Below are 24,010 nucleotides of genomic sequence, written 5' to 3'. Positions count from 1 at the left end.
AGGTGAGGTGGAAAATGAGAGACAACATGTAATCACAGGATTCTCTTACTTTCCCTTTTCTGTAATATTTCTTCCTGTTGCTGGTCATCCCTTTATGTACTGTCTAATTTAGATTAAAAGGGATCTGTAGCCTTTATTTGTTTAGAAAATATTGCTGACAAGGATGGCATGCTACAAATAATAAGTAACAAAACTCTGTCTTTTTGGCAGCATGTTGCATTTCTGCTCAGTTGCCCTGCCAGCCCCTCTGACTTTAAAATATTTTAATGTCCTGCACTTTTCACCTAGTCCAAGCACCAGACTTTCCTCAGACATTTAGCACTGACATTAATGCAAATGTCTGTAACTCACTGGGCCCTTTGGGGCAAAATATGACATCCTTGGCTTTCAATCACATGGCAGAGAGCATGTATTTGTATACACAAAACTGGAAATAATAAAATATCAGTATTCAGGTGCTAATCCACGTTAATTTACATTCTGTGGAGTCTACAAGAATCTTGTAATTGGTTGTCTTGAAGGGCAGCAGAGTATATTTGGTATTTTGTTTATTTATAAAAAAGAATTTAAATTATACATATAAACACTGCATAGATTTGGATTATATCTCTCTTCTAATCATAGCTGGACGCTTACTTGCATTCCTAAATTCTAGTGTTTTGGGGCTTGCTGACTGCCTTCCACTCTGCGTGGACAATACCTATCTAATGTAAGCGTTGCCAAAGCACAAATAATACTTTTCTTTCCATCAGTGGTTACCAAATTTCCCTGCTAAACCACTTTCAGTGCAGTGATATCGTTATCTTTAACAAACCTGGCTTCTGTAATTAAAAAAAATTAAATCTTTGTGAAAGTCCCAAAGGCTGGAGGAATTTAAATTCAGTACGTTATTGAAATTAATGCAGAGGTCTGGCAAAAGAAATGTGAGTGCCTGATTCACTGCTGTTCTGATGTGCATAAAATCTCAAATGCTTGACTGCCTAGGTGAACCATGGTGCAAAGATACTCCAGGATGTAAGTAGGATTTTGGTGTCTGTTGCATAATATCCATGAGTATAACAAAACCACTACAATTTGCTTGCGCTGGGCTGACAAATGTGAATTACAGTTGCTTTCTTTCTTCGGAGTTTTATCAGAGTATAATCACTTGCCCAGCTTAATTGAAAAATCACTTACGTTTATAGCTGAATTTAACCATGTTTTGTATTTAAATGACAGCTTTTGATGTACAACCATTTTTTACAGAATGTAGTTGGTTTTTATCTGTGTTTCTGTAAAGATATTTCAAAAACTCTCATCAAATTTCCAGCAGTAAGTAATATCCCATTCAGTGCAAGGTGAAATGTTTTACATCAAATCTCCTGCTGTGTAATGGCCAATCAAAGAGTATTTATAGTGGCTGAATGGATTTTTTGGCTTGGTATTCAAAATTAAACATTTTCAAACCTTAACATTTAATGTTTTTTGCCACTCTTCAAGTTGATTTTATATAACCCTAGATGCTCACAACTACTTGATACTCTGAAGCGACTCATTTTATGCTGAGGATCCTGCAGGCAGTAGTTTTACATTTATTACACTTGTGTAGATGGAATGAAATGTAGATTTGATAGCAGATTTGTGTCTGTCTTCTGATAAACATTTTCTTGGGTTTTGCTGTATGTCCATCAGCATGATGCAGCAAGTCTGTTTCTGAGAGAACACATTTACAAAGTGAAATTAATGAGCAAAGATAAATTTTGGTAATTCACAGGAAATTGTTTCTGTTGTCGCAGGTTTCCAGTAAGAAGAGCTCATGCCAGCGACCACCACGGGAGCTAGATGGTTCCTACTTGGGTGTTGGGCGACCTCAAACTTTTTATAAGAACAGCAGAGCACCAAATGCTGGAAGCCCAGCTTATGTTGCACTGTCTGAGCCTTGCAGGAATAATCATGATTATGTGACTGAAATACATTACAACCATCAGGAACATCTGAAGGAATACCCAATAGAAAATGGCCTGCACAGAAAGTGTAACAATATGATTTCCCCAACAAAGCAGAGGAGCCCTCGCCATGTAAAACCAGCTCAGGAGATGGACCAGAAAGCAAATGAATTTCAGAGTATGTACCCTCAGCAAGTGAGTCACGGTTGTGCCTGCAGGCATGTAGGGAGCTCAGGGAACGTGCTAGAGAACCACCATGTCAGCCAGGTACTTAGAAGACACACTGGGCCAGTTCACAAAACCTTTGAAAAACCTTGGAGCTATCAAGTTTCTGGGCTGAATGACAGCATGGACTCAGGGCATAAAGAAACAGAGCAGGCTAAAAGGTTGTATGAAGAAAGAAGGCAGAAGCTGGTTCTTCAGAAAATGGAGCTGGAAATAGAAAAGGAACGACTCCAACATTTATTGGCTAAGCAAGAAGCAAAACTGCTCCTAAAACAGCAGCAACTACACCAATCCCATATGGATTATAACAGGTGATTTTGAGATTTCTAATTTTAAAAAAACATTCTAAAGTTTTTAATGAACACATGGCCAGTAGTTAACTAAATTGGGAGAATGGAACTGATAAAATTAGATAGGCAAGACCAGTGGCACAAATTCTAACAGTGATTCAGAGGAGAGGAGACTTTTTAGTATGTTATATACTGTTTGGAAACAGCACGACAGCTGTGGAAAGCAGCAGAGGAAACCAGTATGTGGTAGAAAGAAAGGCACAAGTAGAGCTAAAAGACTAGGTAGGAAAAGAGGAGCAGCAGAAGAAAACGAGAGATTGGTCTTAGTGCAAATGCTTGAAGGTATGCAGGCATCTGGCAAGAGAGCAGTGTGAGTGTGGGAGACGTAGATGTGGCATTCCTCCTTCTTTCCTGGAAAGGTCGGCTTTGAACTATCACACCTTCTTAGGTAAGGACTGGAAGAAGTGTGTTGTACAGAAAAGATGAAGGTAATTATATATATATATAGATATATAGATATATACTTATATATATACAAGGATTCCCTGCCCCCCCAACCCCACCCACACCCCCCATGTGGAAAAGAAAGGGAGCTCTGCTTAGCAAGGACATCTTCTTTCCAGTGATGTTTGTGGAAGGGAGAATGCCAAGACTGAGGCATGCTACATGGTCAAAACTAGAAGAAGGGAAAGGCAATAACCACAGAAATATGGGATGTTGCTTGAAAGACCCACGAGCTTGTTGCAGGAAGTGAGGTAACACCTTCCTGATGATGTAAATGGGGACTCTGGAAAAATGTGAGAAACTGGCTGATTGATCTTGTGTTACTAGAGTGGAGAGGAACAGTGAATGGGAGCAGGTCAAAGCAAACTAAAGTAGCGAGTAAGTAACTCAGTTGAGTTGGCACTTCGGCATTTGGAAGGGACAGCGATAGGGAACGATCCAGCAGTCTTTTAGAAGGAGCAGTTAGGAGGGGTTCACAAAAATGCTTGTTTTGATGCTGTTTTATATGGCAACTGCTGACACCATCCCATAGGAGTCCGCATCACGTGACTCATTTCCTACATCCATGTATTATAACCACCATGGAGGAATGTATCACTTTATCTTAGTCACAGCCCCCGGTTACTTTTCAAATTCTTTAAAAGAGACTACTGTGGTCTTTTGTTTGTTGTTTTGGATTGTATCTTGCATTGAAACTGATGGGTTTGTATGGCTTTAAAAATACCTGTCTTAAAGGCAATCACAGTTGTGTGTGTTGAAAATGACTGCGGTCGCAAACAAAGGATTATGACTTCAGGTGAGAATTAAGTAGGAGCAGATGGATTCTTAATCATCAAATACCTTAATTCTATGCATTCATCCCTCTAATGAAAAACAAGTAGCATATGAAGGACGTACAGCCTGTGTTTTGTCATATTTTTTATTCTAATGAATATTTTTCAGCATTTGAGACATCATAAGCCCAGAAAAGCATAGACCTTAAATATATCTGTAATGATGTTCTTCTTAATACTATTATACCTAATGTAGCCATATTTTTTTCTGAAAAAAACTTTCATGGATTACAGAGCTTTAGTTACCTAAAAGAATTCTGTGAAAGAAAATCACATATGGTCAACCTGAGGACTCTCGTATTTTTTCAGAGGTGTGGGTGAAAGCACATTTGCCATAACCTCTCTAAGAAAAGCAACTAGAATAAAATGTGCTTGCTCTTAAAAAAAAAATAATCAGTCTTTTAGAATTAAGTGCTTGATATTTACAGGTAAATCTCTTAGGCATCACAGTTCTGTTTCAGTTCTAGGGAAGTAATTCATTTTTGCACTTGATAACAGTGTAATTTTATATACTACAAACAATAAAAATTTGTTTAGCTAAGCTCAAATACCCTTTGCTTCATTGTCAGGAGGCTCTAACCTAGTTGATCTCTTAACATCATGACAGTTTAAAAAAACAATACAGCAAAAATCCATTTCCAGATAGTGTTTATTTTTGTCTGTCCTTCTGCATGGGTGGATTGCTGTCTAAGGTCCATTCTGAGCTGCTGGAAGTATTGTCATTGAATGACAAGTAAAAGGTCTGTCCGTTTGTAATTACTGGCTGTTAACTCTTCTGCTCTTTCAGTGGAAGTACGAACTAATCCCTTTTTTTTTGGCCACGCTGCATCATAACTGCATTTTAATTTCCCACATTTCCCTATTTAGCCTCAAGAGAGAATACTACTTTCAGTCTGCAGTTTCTCTATATATGAAATAGTTGCTTGGCTGTCAAAAATGGTGTGTGTGCAAGGAAGGGAGCAAGTTCAGTGACTCCTGATGCCAGCCACAGCAGAGTGGGCAAATATGGGTAAATCCTGGAAACAGGAATTTTATTCAGATACAAAGGCACAAGCATCTCTGTTGTTGACTTTTCTATCTACACTGGAAAGAAAAAAAAAAAGAGGTGAAGTAATCTGTTAAAAATGGAGCATCATCTCTGGGCCCGTATTTTTGGGAGACACGACAATCTCTGATTAATTCTACGTTGTATGTAGTTTAGATGCAATGCCTTTGAGCTCCAGTGCTGCTGGAGTTGTGATCTGAGCCCAGCAGAAATGGTTGTTATTGAATGCTGTGACCGTTTTCTTAAGGGAGCTGGTCCTTGGAAATAAGTAAATGAAATTTTTCTAATCTCTTTCCAACGGTAACCCTTAGAAGCAAAGGCACTGGACATAAGTCAGCCTTCCAATGAAAAAGTTTACCTGAGAGTGTGAAAACAATTGTGAAAGCTTCTGTGTTTAATGTGTATTTAATTTGTAGACACATAACACATCAGGTGAGTTCCTGGTGTGATGATTTGACCAGCTCCAAACCCAGCTAATTCTGCCCTTTCAGGTTTAGAGGCCACGTTCCTGGTTCAGAAGATGTGCCCATTGATGAAGCACTTGAAAAACTTGCTTTGATGATGAACGGCAACAGCATGGAGCTAAGGTAATTTCTCTCTTCACTTCTAAGTACTTCACAGTGTCAGTATGTCTTCATGACAGTGTGTTATTGGCTGCCAAGTATATTTGTTCATGTGTGTGTTTCAGATTAAGAGCTTTTTTTCTGCAGGAAAGGTAGAAGTCATTGGCTGTGTTGTTTTATGAGTGAACTGAATAGTTATGCTGACCTGTTATTACTCAAGGTTTAGGGGTCGACTTCCTGTAGAGGTATCGGGTTTTGTGTCTCATCTCATAGGGGCGCTATGCTAGCCCAGTGCAAAATGGAGTTTTCATAAAATTTTAGCTTTTGTTCTTTGTTCTAAGTACTGCTTATTATTTTTTAATTAACATCAGCACACCTCTTTAGTTTAGTCTTGATTTGGATGTGCGGTAAAAAATACACTATCTTTTAACTCCAGCATAGAAATGGTCTTTTACAATTGGTGACAGTTACTTGTTTCTCAAACAATACTGATTGTTTAAAAAAATTAAACAATTCCACCTCTGCTTCAATGCAATTAGAGCAAACTACCAGTGAAATAACTGGAAGTAGAGTTATGCCAGTATTTAGATCTTTATCTTAATTTTGTGTGCTATTTAAAACTTGAATCAATACATTATTGTGTTTTCTTTGTGTCCTACCCTATCACTTCTCCTGTTAACACTGGAAGAAGTTTCAGGCTTATTAGAAAGGCACAAATAAAAACTGGATTTGACAGGGGTTTTCTCCTTTCTCAAAAAGTAACAGCTTCTTGTGGTATGCTTTAACTATAGATGTTCTTTTGACCAAAGAATTCCCTGTTTGGTGGACAAGATAAGCAGCAGTCTCTTGAATGGCACCTCTAGTGACAAGAGAAGGAAGACCTTAAAATAACTCTCCACTATGAGATTACTGAAAGAACCGTTTATTTATTTATAAACTAAGGGTTCAATACTTTATTTTTTCTTCTTTTTTTTTTTAACATTGTGATACTGAGTTTATTTTATTTTTTTGAGATCTCCCTTCACTGAAAAGGGATGAGACTTCTTTCTCCAGAACAACAGGCAGTGTTAGTTTCCCTGGAATACTTCACTGCTTAACCAGGTGTTTGGCTGGTGTGAGTTACTGGGATAGCCTTGTTGTTCTGGTGCTTTTTTGTTTAGTTTTCACACAGACTGAAGTGATCAAAGTGTGATTACTGTAACAAAAGAGATTCAAGAGTCATGATATGTTTAAGCTGCAGTAGCATTAAGCCCCTTGGAGGAAAAATGTACCCTAGAACTTCTGTAGGGCTTCTTGGCAACAGTTTACCAAAACCCTGCATAAATCTACATAGCCTAGTAGGGAAAATGAGGAAAACCTGTGCCGTTAACAAGATGAGAGTTCCAGATTTCAAAAGGTTCCCCCCTCACCCCCCTCTTCCCCTGGTTTAATTTACTGTAATTTTTCAAAGTGTTCATGCAGTCTCAAGTTGCCATGCCAGCTGGTTCCAAAGTTTGGCAGCAAAACACTTGGAAGTTTGTCTTCCTATATGCCATCTTCAGTTTTGCAAAGGTTACCAGATGAATGGTCCCTAAATAATTTACTCTAATGTAAGGCTGAAAGAGGCTACAGAAGACAAGTCCATTTGTCTCTTTTATGCATTTGAATATGTAAGTGATGTTTTCTTCAGTATCGAGAGCGTGCAAGTATGTGGCTAGAGCTTCAAAAGGCGGAAGAGCTGGTAGGAATACAGGAATATATACTTTTTAACAAGTCTTTCTCTCTCTCTTCTTTTAATTTGTTTTTTAATTGACCTGCCAAATGATTCTTGTTACAGCAAATGCTGTCAGAACCCTAATGCAAAACCAGCCCTCTCTTCCAGTTTGTGTGTAAAAGCTTCTTCAGCAAACCTCACACCACGCAACTTGGTATCAGTCTTCAAATAAGCAAAACTTAGCTTAAAAATATCCTGGTGTTTTAAAGGAAATGGTGAAAGTCCTTTCAAATACTAAACTTGCTGAAGTGAGATATTGGAGTTTAGAAGTAAAATAAATAATATAATCAGGAACTGAAAAACATAGGTTTTTTTATAATTAACAGCTCATTTTGAGTTAATTATCTGCAATTACGAAAATCTAATTGCAATTTATTCTCTACTATCTGTGGGAAGAATTGTAGGCAAGGGAATGTGCATCACTGCCAGGCATAAATGCTATAGGATGGGTCCAAATAATAGAGGAGCCCTTAATGAAAAACAAAAAGCAAAAGCACATGCAGCTGTGCCAGGCTATTGAAAGGTAATTGTAGTCAGAAATGAGGTATGTACTTTAAAAGGCATCTTGTCATCTCCTGTAGGGATTAATTTTTACCTCCTTGAAAAGGGAAAAAAAGATTCCACAAACAAATACAGTACAGAGTTTGATTTCTGACACAGATTTTGATCGTAGTCTGTCTGTGAAAAGGAGAGCTTTTGTCTCAGGAACGACTACAAACACAACCAAATTTTCTAATGGATGCTTGTTTTGTTTTCTCTTCCAAATGTGCCATTATGTTTTTTTCATTATCAAAGTCAAAAAGTGTTGTGTATCTCAGCCTCTTTTGGTGGTCCATGTTGTATTTGTCACTTCCCTGTTGGGTATTGTATTGAGGAGATGCTGGAAAGAAATATGTCTGTTCCTTTAGCTGCATGCATCTGGGCCGGCTAGTGGAACCTGACGAGTCTTCAGATGCAAGATCTCCAGTTCTCTGAGGTGCAGCAGTCAGAGCAGGTTTTATTGAGGATGGTTTTCAGTGGCTTGGAGTGCTAAGTGAGCCCACAGCCAATTTTCAGCTATGGAGACAGTAACTTACACAATTAATGGCAAGTTGTCTGGTTGTCTGTATTATTTCTGTTCAAGTCTACCCCAGTGTACAAGATGCTTTAAAATATTCAAAATAAAAACATAACCTGATGCATTTGTTTAGCATAAAACAGCCTTTTACAAAGCACTTTCCATCTCCCAGACGCAGATGCTTGGTACATGCTCAAGTACCCACTCCATGCGTATTCAGTAGGATCAATACAGCCGGCACCTGCTTTTGTGTGTACTCCTGACGTCTGTATCTGAGAGAGGAATTTTAAAACAATCCACTCCTTTCTCCTTTATTTCATCTTAAGTGTGGATCTGCGTGTCATGGAAATAAGACTTATTTAATAGCACCAACTAGAGAAGATAACGGTTTGCTACTTTGCAGGCGGCCCTCCCCAGAGCTCTGCTGTGTGCCTAAATCTTAACATATAAGGTACTCTGCTTTTCTGGTTCTCAGGTTTCCTGTGCTGCTGTGCCAGTACAGCTTTCTGCTCCCTTCTCTGTAACATGCATCTCTTCCTCAGCTTTCACACAGTACTGCCACTGCACCTCTACGTGGACCTGTGCAAAATGTTATAAATAGTTGTTGGATATGCTACTGCATGGGTTTGCAGTTATCTGCAGGCATTCATTCAATGTACGCTACCAGGTTAAAGGATTTCTTTCCTGGACTGTTAAAGATTTGCAGGTGGAATTTGCCACCTTTAATTTTGCTGAAGGCTTTTTATGTTTGTGTGCTTCCTTCTAAGTCACCCATGTGTATTTTTTCCAGTTTGTATTTTTAGTTAGTTGAAAATACCAAATACAGAATTCAGAAGTACTTTCCCAGTATTTCAATGCTTATTGCTATGGTGATAGTTCTAGGAGGGAATGCTGTCAGGGGTCTTTTAAAAGATTTTTATGTTTATGGTGTAACTATTTTTATTATCTTGTGAGAGAAGGTGACAATTATCTCTTGCTCCTTGTTTAATGCTTTGTTATGAACTCGATTTTTGTTTGCGGCTTGTTAGACATGCAGGCATCTTTCTATGGTGATGTGCAAGCATAGTTCTGTGTTTTTGTCCAAACAGTCAATGCAATTAAACAGACATGCAGAGGAACACAGACTCGCAGCTCCCCCTGCTGTCCCAGGCATATCCAGGTTTGTTCACACAATCGCCCCTGCCCCGCTCAACTAACTTAAAAATAAAATACAAATCACATGCTCTGCAACCTCTGACCTGACCTGCACTAGCCCCGTTACCCCCGTTTTTTAAGAGAACTGGTATTTAAAAATAGGTGGGAACGGTAGCATCCATTTTGTTTCCCATTTGGAGTTTTCTTGTCAGTTCTTCATGCTGGCCAGCATCACCCCCTGTTACTCTTGTCCGGAGCTTCTGGGGGAGAAGCTGTTACCAATGCCACAACTGGCTGCTTGTCCCAAGACCTCCCAGGCTTCAGTTTATCTTTGAGTTGTGTTTGGTCTCTTGAGATGTGTCTATATAGTACTTGGCAAAACTTTTAGGAATGTATTGCATACACTTTGTTGTGATATTTTTTTTTTTTTCATCTTTTTGCTGTTTTGGCAGGCTGGCACATTAAATCGGGCTGAAATCAACTGTGCTTGCAAATGGCCCATAAAATCTGTGTATCTGGAAGCTGCTTACTCACGTGTTAGTGCTCCTTTTAACACCAAATTACTTTCTTGTTCTAGATAATTTTACATTGAAGTTTGTATCATTTTTAGATAGAATATATGTGGAGTGAACACTGGTTTGTCTGGTAAAAAAAAAGTGCTTGCAGATCTGCGAATAGTGCAAATGCTGAGTTAGGTGTAGATACGAGTTTTTCTCTCATGGCATTGTCTGGCTACATACAGGCACAGCATCCCTGCAACAGGTGGCTGCTGGAGTCTGTTGAGACGTAACAGGAGAGTATAGTCAGAGTTAGATAAACATTTCTGCTCCATTGGTGCCACGTGCAGACTCCAAGGTGGTAGGTTTTCTTGCGCAGGGTGAGGGCTTTTGTTCTTATGTGGTTACTAAAAGCATATTGCTGAATGGGTGTGTGTGGCAATTTTTTCCGTGTATCTGTGCATTCATTTTTATTTTTTTCAAATTTTTTTTGAGGTAGTCAGTGATCCTTATCAGACCGGGGAGCAAGGAGTTCATTTCTGCTGACCTGGTTGCTTCATTAATCTCATTTTCAGGTTTACTTTCAACTGCGACAGGGTTTTGAAGCTGCCTGTCTAACAGTTACTGGAATTATGATGATTCTGTTCCCATGATCACGTGTGCTGCACGCAGCAGTATTACATCATTTCACTACAGTCCAAAGTAACCTTGACCAGGAAGCCTACTGGTAGACTTGAGGTATAAGTAAGATGTAAGTAGGAGATAACAGTAAGTAGTTTCTGCAGGCAGGAGGAGGCAACCTGTAGGTGAGGTCTTCAAAAAGGACAGGAACTCTGATGTTAGAAAAACTGCTAAGTGTAGGATGGCAATCAGTGAAAACAGGCTTGCTGAAATTCAAGCGTTTTAGTATTTCCACAAAACTTGCATTTCCTGCCAGTCTTCTGCATGGGTATAGTTCTGTAATATCACATACTAGAACTGAAAATGCTTGGAGATCTTTTTTTTGTTTGGGTTGAAATATTTAAAATTCATGTATCTTCTGAAGGAGTTTGTTCCTTGCCAACACTTGCAGACAGTGAGAGACATTTTTGCAAGTCATTTGCAGATGCCTCCTTTATGGGAAAATGTAGACACTGTTAGTTTACTGACTGAATTTTGAAAACCTGAATTCTATTTTTATAAATTGGAGTGGATTACTTTTTCAGACATATCATTTTGTTACTTTTTATTTTTGTATGTAATCTTGGATGAAGAGAAAATGATGTTTAATCTAGATATTCATATGTCCCAGAAATTTCTGAGTTGGAAAAGTTATGAAAAACCTTATAAAACAAAATGTTCTGGAAGGTAGTTTTAAATTAGGAGATTTTAAACCCACCCGCACAACTTTCATGCCATTTAAAAGCTTATATCAGAACTGATGGGGCAGGACTAAGAACAAAAGCTATTGGTATTACAAAGTTAAGCAAGAAATCCTCTGTACCCTGCTGTTCTGGCCATGATCACAGCTGCACTAAGCTAAAACCCACTCCCCCACCCCTTTTGTGACCTTGGCTGCACTTCAGCAAATAGAGAATAGAAGCAAAAGGCAAACTCCAGTAAATATTAGATCTTGCCACTTGCAGATGTACAGGCGACATATAAAGATAACGGCACGCGTGCTCTCGCTTGCTCTCCAGCTCTCACTTTCACTGAAGTGGACTCTGTGTATTTGCCACTGACATAAAACTTTCCAGACTGTACTCATGCATTGAGCTGAACTCTGTGGCTTTGCATGGGTGCTGAGGCTTTGCAGAACTGCCCATTACATCTATAACAGTGCTAATTTTTGAGAGCCACGCAGAGAAAATTTTACATTCAGCCCAGCTGATTTGTTCTTCACACTGCTCCTGTGGTGAAGAGGATTGATTTTTGTGTTTCTTTTGATATTTGGCTTCCTTTCCTCTGGTACTCAGTGCTTCAGGCCCTAATCCTTTAACCTTGAATCTGAGCATCAAGGCTTCAGGAGGGATCAGGCCTTTTGATAGAGAGAGAACATCTTTTGTTGTACCAAATGGTTGGGAGTGGTATAAGGCAAGACATCTCTCCAGACAGTACCTATTTCTCTGTTGTCTTAAAAGACTATAAAAAGAGGGTGGGTTTAGTGGGGATTATAAATAATCTGGAGGAAGGTGGAGTATTAGGAGCAATAGAAAAGGGTTAATGACTTTTTCTTTAACATTTCACCAATAACCAATCTATCATGACAGATGTGTACTGGGTCGCCAAATGCTATAGTCTGACTTTGGGTAATGGTTCAAAGCTCAGTATGTCATGGAAATGGCAGCGTGGTCCCTGATGGAGCGGGGCAAAAAAAGCTTTTCAGCTTCTCAAAGGGCAGTATTTGTGGAAGCAGATGCTTGCTTGCCCTATCCAGCATAAAGAACAGTTCTGCGGGCAGCCGGGAGAGTTCGTACTGCTGGATTTTTATAGGATCATTAATTATATGTTATAAGGCAGCTAAGCATGGCATTCCTAACTCGATGAATTCCATTATGAATGGCCTTTTCATATTCTTCATCTCATTATATTAAATGCATGTGACCTGAAGTTTAGCTAAAGTTATTGTTCAGGTTAACTTTCATTTTGTGGTTGCCCTAGTTTTAGAAACAGTATGATCTTTAGATTTTATGGAGAGACAGTTTTTTTAATGCATGTTTTTGCAGCACTATTTTAGATTATTTCTTTGGGAACTAAGTAGGAACCTCTGTGAGGTGGCAGGGAAGGGATTTAGTCACTCCTTGACTTGCCTGGAGATTTCTGTACCCATGTTCCTGGATGACAACATCCAGTATACAGATTCAGCTGTCGACTCTCTGCCAATAATTCTTAAACTCTCTGCTCTGTTTCATCTACTCTTGCGTATATGACTGCCTCCCTGACACATAATCCTGCTTGTTTTGCCTTGATATCAATCCTAATCTGGCCAAAACAGAATTTACTTTTTCTCCTGAATCTGCCTTCACTTCTGATTTTGATAATGCCACATCCTCCCTGTCGCTCAGACTTGTAACCTTGGGGTCACTCTCCTCCATGTGCATCTGGGCTGCTGACAGCTACTGCAGCTTCCTTTTCCTTTGCAGCAAAAAACCATGCTTTCAGTGTGGCAACAGTTAAAACATCACCTCTTGCTCTAGTCTTTCATCTTGCACCTTTACTACCATAAAATCATCTTGTGTTGCTCATTATTCATTCCTCTCCTTTAAAATAAGTTTTCCAAATGTGTATATTGGCTACTTACTCAGATCTTGTCACCGTTGCTTCTCTGAAACCCTCCTTTGAAAGCGGGATGTCTACAGGATCAGTCTGTGGGGCTGTGCAGAAGCTCACAAAGCTGCTTATTTTCTCTGCCACCTTCTTTTCTTTACTCTTTCAGTTACATGAGACTTAGTGCTTTGTTGTGTGTTGCATGGACTTTCAGCCGTGTGCTCCTATCGCATTCTCTAATTTTTTGTGGCTTTTGGAACCACTCAGTCTTGTCATGCTGACTTCTGCCTGTGTCTGTTCTATGTCTTTCTTGTTTCAGATCCTACCTCTTTGAGCACTTTTTTTTTCCCCGAGCTTTTTCAAAGTTTTTTTCAGAGTTTAATTGGTGGGTTTTTTTCCTCCCCACCCTCAGTCCTAATTTGGTGAGTTTCAAACTAATGCATCTCTTTCCACTGACCACAAGGATGGTCTCTGCCTGGTAAGTCCACCTGGAATCTAAATCATACTCAAAAGATTTCATTGGTGACCTAGGGACAGAAGTCTTACAACTCAACTGCAGTGACAAATTCACTGTTCTGTGTAGAAGAGTTTGCTTATGTTTTCTAGCACGTACAAGATGAAACTTAAAAATATGCAAGTATCTTCAGACTTTGGCCAATAGCACCACGCTTTACCTCTTTGTGTAACTACGTGCCCTTCTGTCTGATCCATGTGTGATCAATCTTTTTTTTCCTTTTTAATTTTGTGCTCCTTTAATCTCTGTCTACATCTTGCATCCTTTTTGAGAAAATCATGTCTCTCAGAGATGGGCTAAATTTATATACTGGCGGTAGACTCCATAGGGCTGGGGCGGTTCGGCAACACAAATAATGCAAGCCTCTAAACCCACATCACATTCTCAGAGTAGCACTGGTGGCAACGGATCTGGGCAGACATTTCCAGTCTGGTTATAACAGACATGTGCAAAGGTAGACTTCCACGACCCAAGATCAATAGCGGCAGCTGTAGTATGGTAAGAATCACTTTTTTGCTGGACTACAAAAATCCATGGTATATTTTTCATGTTCAGTTTTCTAGGGGAAGGGAACTAGCAGCCAAGAGCCTAGGCAGAGCACACAGCTTTACTGCACACAGCCTTATGCCAGGATCTCTTCTTTCCATTGCTTCCCTTGGTATTGGACATCAGAGCATGCCAATAGGTGTCTTGCTGATACGTACCTCCTAGAAGGCAGTGGTTCCTGGATGGCTTCATTTCCATTGTCTCTTTATTTTCTGAATATGAGAGTACAAAAACATGTTAGATCTGTTCTGTAAGCACCCTGGTTGGGTCAATGTGCAGTGGTACTGTGACATCCATATAAATTCCGTGCACCAGAGGTCATCAGTATGGTGTTCTTTGTGGGGCCCAGGCCATGGTTTTGAGAGGTGTGTGCCATCAGTTAGGTGCCTTAACTCTGTATTGCACTTGCAATAAAGACCTGATTTTTCAGTCACTAGTCATCAAACATGCTTTATGAAATATATAACTTAAAGTAGATTCAAGGCAACGGCAGTGGCCAACAGTGATATTTGAAATCTTTCCCAAGTACTACTGTCCTGGTTTCAGCTGGGATGAAGTTAACTTTCTCCTTAGTGGCTGGTGCGGTGCTGTGTTTTGGCTCTGATGTGAGAACAGTGTTGATAAACACTGATGTTTGTGGTTGTTGCTGGGTAATGTTTATACAGGGCTGGAGGGGCACAAGAGACTGGGAGGGGACACAGCCAGGACAGCTGACCTGAACCAGCCAAAGGGGTGTCCCATACTATATGATGTCATGCAGAGTATATAAACTGGGAGAAGAAGAAGGAAGGGGGGGAACATCTGGCATTATGTCATTTGTTTTCTCAAGTAACCATTACGTGTGATGGAGCCTGGCTGTCCTGGAGATGGCTGGACACCTGCCTGCAATGGGAAGTGGTGAATGAATTCCTTGTGTTGCTCTGTTTGCGTGCACAGCTTTTCCTTTACCTGTTAAGCTATCTTTACCTCAACCCACAAGTTTTTTCACTTTTACTCTTCCAATCCTCTCCTCCATCCCACTGAGTGGGAAGTGACTGAGCAGCTGCCTGGGGCTTGGTTGCTGGCCAGGGTTAAACCATAGTAGCTACCTTGTCAAATCTACACCTGTTGGGTATGGTAATCCACTAATCTGAGTAAAGTCCAAAGTCTAACTTCTCTATTTACTTCTTTTTGGGTTATAAGATTTTTTTAAAAGCAGATCAATAAACAATCTCAGTGTTTTCATTTTACTAAGCAATATAATATAAATGAGTATTAGTGTAGTAGTAAATCATTAATATAATCCTTAATCATAGTGACCATGTCCTACAGATGTGATTTAATGGAAAAAAGGCTGATGAAGTGTAAAGATGCATCAGGAGGGGTGTTTCCAACAGAAATGGGATAGTATATGACACCATTTTAAAAGACCAGAGTATGAAAGCATTTAGGATGCCATGTACATTTATAGTTGCAGTTGTGGCTATATTCTAACATGTCATTGGTTTTGATCACTATAAAACAAGAATAAAAAACCACATCATGTTTATATTTGGCTGAGGAGCCAGTGTGATGCAAGGAAACACACTGGCATCATGTTAGAGCTATGCCTTGTACCTGAACTGAGCCTGTGCCAACACACTGAGCCTTTGATTGCTTTTTGGAATAAGAAAAGGATTAGTGTCTCCAGACTCACTGTTCCCAGGAATTGTAAGACTTCAACACTAACAGACCTGTATAACTGTAAAAACCAACAGTAATCTAGATTCAACCGTCATGTGGTAGAGACAAAAATTTTTAGAATAAGAGGACAGAACTTTCATGGAAAAAGATGGGTCCTGTAAGGGTGCTTCCATGTTGGTTTCAGTGGTAATGCTTCCTAATCACTAGAGAAATCAGTTTCAAGACAGCAGCCTTCAGAAGACCAGGAAAGAGAAAACCTCTAATTCTGTTTATATGGAATTTGATGGATTTATGAAAGGCTTTCCCTGCAGCGTGTTCCCTGATATCAGGGGAGCTGTCAGTGACTTGAAAGGTCATCTCAGGATCCTTAGGTGTGTATGTATTTGCCCAGGTTAGTGGTTATTAATTTTCATTGCTGTCAGTGTGAGAAGTTTGTAACTATATGTTCCTTTATTCCCTCACTTATAAACCCAGGATGATAATTCATCATGCCTGTATCCTGAGTATTGAAAGTCAGCACCTATCACATGCAACTTTGGCAATGAACGGAAGCAGCTCTAGATGTTATGTCTTTTATAACTCTTCTGTTCTCATATAGGCACTACAGGATCCTCCAAAACTCTGATTTTCTGTGCATGGGTACTGTTCATAATACTTGCACACAAGAGTGCAATCTTAAATATCTGGTGCTCTAATTAGGCATCTTTTCAAAAGATCTTGTTAGTAGGACACATTGGAAACCCCCTGAGTACCTACTTTCCAACTCTTGTTGTGTCACTTACGCTTAGCAAACAATTGCTCCCAGATGTGATCTATGGTCAGAAAAAGGGCTTTTGCAATTGCTTTTCATTTACTGAAGGCTCCTGTTGCCAACACCTATCAGTCTGTCTGGAAACTCCTACGGAGGAGAGACTGCTTATGTACTGATAGTGAAGGAAAACGTAAGGACTTTTGCACCAAGCACGTGTTCACCTGCACACACAGACTGATCTCTGCAGCAACAGCTCAGCCACAGCCTGTTTTGCAGTGCAGCCCATCTACTGTAAAGTCTTTTGTCCTAGGTGAGCCAAGTTGAGAAGGGATGATGCATTGTTGTTCTATGCCTTTATCACAAGCAAATTGCAATCTAATTTGGGGGATGTTTGTTCAGGAGATAGCTTACATATGGCATTTTAACGGACACCTTGTGAATGGGACTGGCTTTCAGACAGACAATAGTGAAGCTGGGTAAGGCACTAAGATAGGCATTCACTCTGCTGAGGAGCATGTGATTCTCCTTCTGAAGGAGAGTCTGACATGGCTTGATCTACTGGAGCAGTTTGGATTTAGTTCAAAAACTTTGTACTAAACAGGCTTTTGCATCATTCCTTATGGTACTTTCACGGTTGACAGCTAGGCAGGCTTTTCAGATATACAGATGCTGTTGTGAAGGATTGTTTTTATACCTGTGACTTGACATTTACATGACTTTCTTTTGTGAAGGCTGACAGCACTGCTTGCTGGAACGACAGCTGCTCTGCTCTGGCCTATAAGAAAGGCCAAACACACAATCACAGCATTTTGTCCTGCTAAAGCTTTGCCAGCCATTTCTCTATGACCATCTGAAAACCTTTATGCTGGAATTTTCTTTGGATTAAGAAAAAAAGAAAGAAAAGTAATCAGAGCTCATTTTGCTGTTTGTTAGGAAAACTAAGATATATGGGAAAGGTGCTGGTAGGGAGCTGAAATATAGCTAACTTAAAGCAGAATGAGGACAGGGCTTCAAAGGGAAGGCATGAATATAATTTTAGGTGAAATTTAGCTTAGTACTTGCTACAAATGGACCTCTAACCGTGTGTACTAAGTGAAGTCCTGACTTCGTTGAAGATAAAGGCAGTATTCTGATTGATTCAATGAGGCCAGGGTTTCACCTATGGCTGGTATGATCTAATAGGTCATTGCTAATTAAGAGCATATGTGGCTTCAATTCTTGTTTGTGGAATTAAGTAACTGAGCCCCAGTCACTGTGGGAATGGGGAAGGAAGTGGTCTCTGAAAGAGTGGTCTGGAGAAGCTGTGCTGTGGATTACTATACCCTGGTACAGCTTGATGTATGGAAAAGTTTTTAGCATAGTGGCCAGTATAACTCCTACAAGATAAAAGTAAACCAAATGTAGTGAGCCCAAGAGAGACAGTTCAACAGGACAAAAAAAGATGCGAAAAAAACCCCAAACCAGCAAAAAACTGAACAGAGAAACCTGATACAGCCACAGACATTACTGGATTTGAGGGCACCGAACCTGAAGAGGACTAAGAGATGAAAGCTCTTGCATCGCTCCCCAGCAATATATTGTGTGCACAATAACATGTAGATTGTAGGAAATCACTGTCTATTTTCTGTGATGAAAAAATCTTTCATTACAAGTAGATCTGGTAATATTTGTATTTCAGTTCCAGGGCTCTTGTTGGCTGCTGAGGTGTTCTCCTGCCTGTCTGTGCCCGCCTGCCTTTTTCCTAGAAAAACTTGTGAGCAAGGAAATGCACTTGGTCCCAAAGATCATGGACCTGTTCAGGTGGGTCCAGGGGAGGGCCACAGACACCGTCAGAGCCTTGCAACGCCTCTCCTGCGAGGAAAGGCTCAGAGAGACGGGCTTCTTCAGCCTGCAGCAGGGAAGGCCCCGCGGAGACCTTACTGCGGCCTTTCGGCACTTCCAGGGGGCTCACAAGAAAGATGGCCGACGACTCGGTCAAAGGGCCTGCAGCCACACCACAGCGGGGACTGGCTTCAAACCAAACGAGGGGCGGCTCACGCTCCCTACAAGGAAGGCAACACGCTGCAACCAACCGGGAGGCAAAACGCTGCAACACGTTGCCCACAGAGGTGGGGCGCGCCCCGTCCCTGGAAACCTCCCAGGTCAGCCTGGACGGGGCTCTCAGAACCTCCTCTACTTGAGACGGCCCTGCCCCTTGCTGGCGGGTTGGGCCCGGCGACCTCTGAGGGTCCCTCCCAGCCCAACCCGACCCATTCGATGATTCTGTGATCTCAAAACTATAAATGAATATGCTCTCTGGAAAGGAAAGCAGCTGTTTCTTATTAACATGCGCTGGATCCCAGCGGTGTCATTAACATGCTGATGCATCTAACATAAGCCTCAAAATGCCAGATTTCATAATTGGGCCATGAAATCTCACTCTAGGCTTGAATATGGCTTTCAAGGTCTGTATTAGAATAGGATATTTTTCTTGCTTTTTGAAGGAGGGGAAAAATGTTAAGCTTAGTTTTACAAATGTTAGCTTAAAATTATGCTGATTTTTTCCAAGCACTTTGTGTTTCAATATGATAGGCTTTAGATTTTTAACAGCGTGTTTTTAAGGTTGCTGATCTGCTGACGTGAGCAGGTTGCTTTTGTTCCAAGGAATGGAAGGGTGGTGGCATTCAGGGATAAGAGATTGCCCTGAAATTTGTGCTGTGGTTCTCCTCCTTGCCTGCAACACTCTTACCTCCCTTCCAGGTCTACGCAGCTATGCTGTAGAGTTGCACACCCTACGCAAAGCAGTAGTGAGTGCACCCATCTCCTTTGTCTTTTCCATGTGCTGCTGTGCTGGCTTGTACATCTTGACATGTTTCCCCCTAGCTCCACTGGAAAGAAGGGGCAGAACTTGTCCCCTCAGAAGAGGACTCCAGGTTGTGGATGGAATTGTGCTAAGAAGGGGCCGTAAGTTCGACCTCTTGTCAGGGTTTTCCTCATGATTAGCTCTGAGCACACACACACGGTGTATGCACTAACTTCAGGTGTCTCCTTTTCTCAGTCAAGTATTTGGGAGTCGGTTCCAGTTCTCTTACACCTCTGCCTACCAGTTTGCTGTCCAGGGCCTCAGCTTTAGTCTGTTAGTTTCTTATCTTTGCCTTCCAGATTAGGGTATTCACACACACTTGACACGTTGTTGGAAAAAAAATCTTGGAAAGTCTGAGGCACTTGATAGTTGTGGAAGTCGGGGTTTACAAACAGTAACATGGTACACTTGAGAGGACTGAAAAATCTGTGGTTTTTCAGGAGACCACTATTGTTGCTTCCTAGGTCCACTTGTTCCAGCTCTACAGTCCTTCTTTTCTCCCCCTAAATATTTTTTATTTTCTCTGCAGACAACTGACTTCCCAGGCAGTCTCACTTTGGAACTGATGCTTTTCAAAAGTGTGGTTTGATAACTTGTTTTAAAGTGATATAAATTTAGACCCCTGCTGAAAGGAAGATCTCATGATACATTGACACCACCTTCTTTGTCCCAGCACATGTGATACTGCTGCTTTGTACCGAGCTGTCTCTGGAAGCTGATCTGGCTGAAAGCTCCCAGCCAAAGTGGCGGAGGGGAAGCAATTTTCAGCCTGTTTGTCAAACTGCATCTGAAATGGCAATAGAGGTTCCAGCTACAAAAACGTATTGCTTGGGTTGTCTACTTATCACCAGTTTTGCATCATTAAGTGTTATGCATTCTTGGCCTGATATAGTTGCAGCAGATTGCACACATGAACTGTTAATTATTTTATTTTTAAAACAGAAATTGTGGAACAGGAAAATAACATTCCAACATGTTTGCTTTCAGAGCTAACCTACCATGGCAATCTGTTAGTTTGATAATAGTTAAATTCCCAAGCCCTTGCCTCAACAGGGTGCAGTACGGTACCATTAAGGCAGCCATCTGTTGAACATATATACTGGAGGCATGAATTGCCTCACATTTTTGGTTTCTGACTGGTTATAATGTAGTCAGGTTCTCTGGATGCCACTGATCTGCAGTGAAAAACGCATGGAAAGATCAGAGTTTGGTGAAAGGTGAGCATCCAAATTTGGGACCGATGACTGGGAACCCGTCAGGTGAGTGCTAGGTATGGAGCACAGAAGATATGAAACCTCATGGATGTACACATGTTGATAGTAAATGCTACTCTGTGGCAAACTGCTTGAATTGCTTAGTGATTCAGTAGATCTGTAAAACTCCATTTGCAGACCAAGGCTACCATTATGTTGGATTGATTCGTCAGGATGCGCAGCTAAAAGAAGTTAAATTCTATCAGAGTTTTCTTGCTTTAATTTAAAAATGAATTTAGTTGCCTCTAAATGGACATTTGTTTTAGTATCTTGAAGAACTGACTTTCCTCTATTAAAGCAGAATAATGTATCTATATGGTGCCCTAACTTGAACAGTACATAAAGATTAGTAAATAAGACCCCATTAAAAATACTTATAATGTAAGTAACATGGGTCCCAATAGCCTTTCTAATGTCCATTAATGCTTATTCTGAGGATCAGAGCTCATTTTACTGAGCCATTTAGTCAAACCGTGTGATTATTTAGAAAGTTAATTCATGCATACTAAAATCTAGCTTAAGTAATGCAGAGGGTAGGAGGTAAAACTCTATGGAGACGATAGTCCTTTTTGTTATTTAATGATCAGCCATAATTAACTTGCAAATTTGAAATAATTAGAACAAATTAAAGGTATTTAACTTTGCCTCCCTAAAGAAAAATTCAAATTGCACCAAATGCAGCTTTAAATTATTCAAGTCTCAGAGGTCTGTGCTGGGTTTTTTTACAACGCCTTTTCTATGATGAGAATACCAATCTGCTTTTTGTCAGAAAGCATCCTATCAAGTAATTGTTCTTTGTGTCTAATAAATGACAGCTATTCTTCTTTGTAAAAGTATTTCAGTCTCTGAAGACTACATCAGCATTTCCATGGCATTTTAATTCAATAAAACAAAAGGTTAATGTTTTTCTACTTTTTAAGGAATGCAAATACTAGCAGTATTCAATGGGTCCTTTATGACATTTAAAATTTGCCATTCACACTCAGCAGGGATATCGCGATACGAGGCTCAGGCGAAATGGAAAAAACATTCAAGGTGTATTTTCCTTTGTTGGTAATGTACTTTGATATTGATAAGGAGGCAGCAGTGCTGAGAATCACTTCGTTTTGTGGTGATGCTACTCTACAACTCCTGCCTTAGTATGTAGGTTAGGTAAGTTATTAAGGTCTTTATTTAGACAGTTGTCTTTGTTGTGTAGTTTCAGGGAATAGCACAAGAAATTCATTGGATATTGTGGTGCCCTGCAGGAAGTCCTACTAACTACGCTGCATTTGAGTGATACGATGGATTGCTGGATTTGAAAATAGGGAAGGACCTGTTTTGTCACTTAATCTCTCTAGGCATATGTAACTGATCCCTTTGGACCATATGTTACTTCTAAATTTTCCAGGTTGCAATAGTGACATAATTGATTTTACTAATTATTCCACAGGTGAATGAATACCTATGTTCTGAAATAGATATCCCCCACCACCACCTCCCCTTATGTTTTATTTGTTTAATTTTCATACATTGTTAATTATTGAATTTTTGTATCTCTCTGCATAATTCCTTTCCCTCTTTGGTGTGCACACCTCTCAGATTAAGTGTTTGTCATTTTAACATTGGACTCCATCCTTACTTAAGCAAAAATTTAGTGTGAGCTTTCTTTTATTAAATACTAAAGAACCTGGCTCTAATTAATTGTTTAGTGAGCTCTAAATACAAATACACTTGCTATTCTTATTTCCCCATAAATTAGCTTCTTTAACTTCTTATTGGTGTCTCTTTCTGTTAGAATTACCTTTACCATAGCATTACTTAAACCAAAACTCGGTATTCTAGAGGTAACCAACAATGTAAAAGGTACTGCAGTGAACTAGTCAAGTAATCGCCTCTTCATCTGCAAGCCAAAGGTAACTGTCCTCACAGAAGAAATGAAGGTTGTAATTAAATGTACTTTACAAACTCTGAAAGCATCCCAATAATGACAGCCTCAGTGTTTTTCAGTGCTGTTAATCATGCAAGTACAGGCAAATGGAATCTCAAGTCCTGTATTATCAGAGGAATCTGGTCAAGTGGTACACCTTCAAGCCTCTTTAAACAGTTATTAGGATCCGATCCCACCTCTTGCTGTACTCTGGGTTGCAGGAATTAGTAGGCTAATAATTTCATATAATTCAAATAAGATACTAATTTAGTCCACCATAAATTTTAATAACACTTTGCAATATTATTAGTGACCACAAAGTCTGAAGTAAACGGATGTTATTCAAAGAAGTGCTATCCAGCACTTCAGCCAGTTATTACAGGTCATAAGCCATTATATAGTGTTCTGTATTAATAATACAAGAGTCATACTAATTGTCCAACAGGCACAGTGGGCCCTATTAAACAATGGCTTATGCAGCACATTGATGTAGAACTTTTAATTTAGCTATCATTTTCTGATGGGAATGTCAGGTAGCTGCTTTTTTCTCAAATTGCAGTAGCTTCCGTAGTGTAAGCTTTCAAATGAGCAATTCTTGTGAGTCAGCCTCCATAAAGCTGTATTTCAAATAACAGAAACTCAGTGGTAGCCCTTGTAAAGTTGGTGTTTAAACAGGAGAAAGATGTGTTTAATCTTCTGTTAACTTAGGAAAGCTATATTCACTCTCAGGATTGAAAATGTAGCCATATAATCTTGGTATGAATTGTATTCCTTCATGTGGATAAACCAAAGATTTTTTAAATGGTTTTAATTGCTTTTTAGAACAGTGATGAGACTAATGACGTATACATGTGGGGAATCTCATTTACAGCACTAGTTGTTTCCAGACAGCAGAATCTGAAAGTGATAGGTTGTCTTTACTGAGAGAAAGATGGTTCTCCATAGCCTCCTTTCTTTCCAAAATGTATTGTGATTGCCTGTGTCTGCAGAGACTGAAGCCATGCTTGTTCGATGTCACCAGATTTGCATCCTGGCTGTATCTCTGCAGTGTTTATGATCTTATGCTGAAGTGCATCTTGAACTAAAATGGTTCTGGTTAGCTTTCTCTTTTCTTGATCTACTCAAACTGCTGCATTTGCTGCACCAGATACTCTCCCACCAGTTTGCTCATACATTCTTTATTCTGCTTACAAGTACCTCTGTTCATTCATCTCGCCTCTTTTGTCTCAGCTCCTCTTATCCCTTTTCTTCTCGAATCAATGTATCACCACCCCTGCAGGTATTTAAAAGTTGTGCAGATGTGGTGCTTAGGGACATGGTTTAGTGGTGGGCTTGGCAGCGTTAGGTTAACAGTTGGCATTGATGATCTTAAAGGTCCTTCCCAAACTAAACAATTCTATGATTCTATGGTCTGCTTTCCTTCTGCAAACCACGACTCCCATTTTCTCTTCACATAATCTT

General features: G+C 40.0%; 1 protein-coding gene across 4 annotated transcripts in view; it reads left to right on the top strand.

Annotated features, from left to right (window-relative positions):
• The window catches only part of KIAA1328 (KIAA1328 ortholog), a 180,386-nt gene that overhangs the window by 118,568 nt on the left and 37,808 nt on the right, over window positions 1–24,010 (top strand). For all 4 annotated transcript variants that reach the window (XM_055698976.1, XM_055698975.1, XM_055698977.1 and 1 more), the window contains 2 exons: window positions 1,776–2,461; window positions 5,314–5,409. In XM_055698976.1, coding sequence (XP_055554951.1) covers window positions 1,776–2,461; window positions 5,314–5,409 — 782 coding nt within the window. The remainder of the gene's footprint in view (window positions 1–1,775; window positions 2,462–5,313; window positions 5,410–24,010) is intronic.

The sequence above is a fragment of the Falco cherrug genome, chromosome Z (assembly GCF_023634085.1).
Source record: "Falco cherrug isolate bFalChe1 chromosome Z, bFalChe1.pri, whole genome shotgun sequence".
Lineage (NCBI taxonomy): Eukaryota > Metazoa > Chordata > Aves > Falconiformes > Falconidae > Falco > Falco cherrug.
The sequence above is the reverse complement of the archived record's forward strand: the minus strand, read 5'-3'. Positions and strand labels throughout refer to the sequence as shown.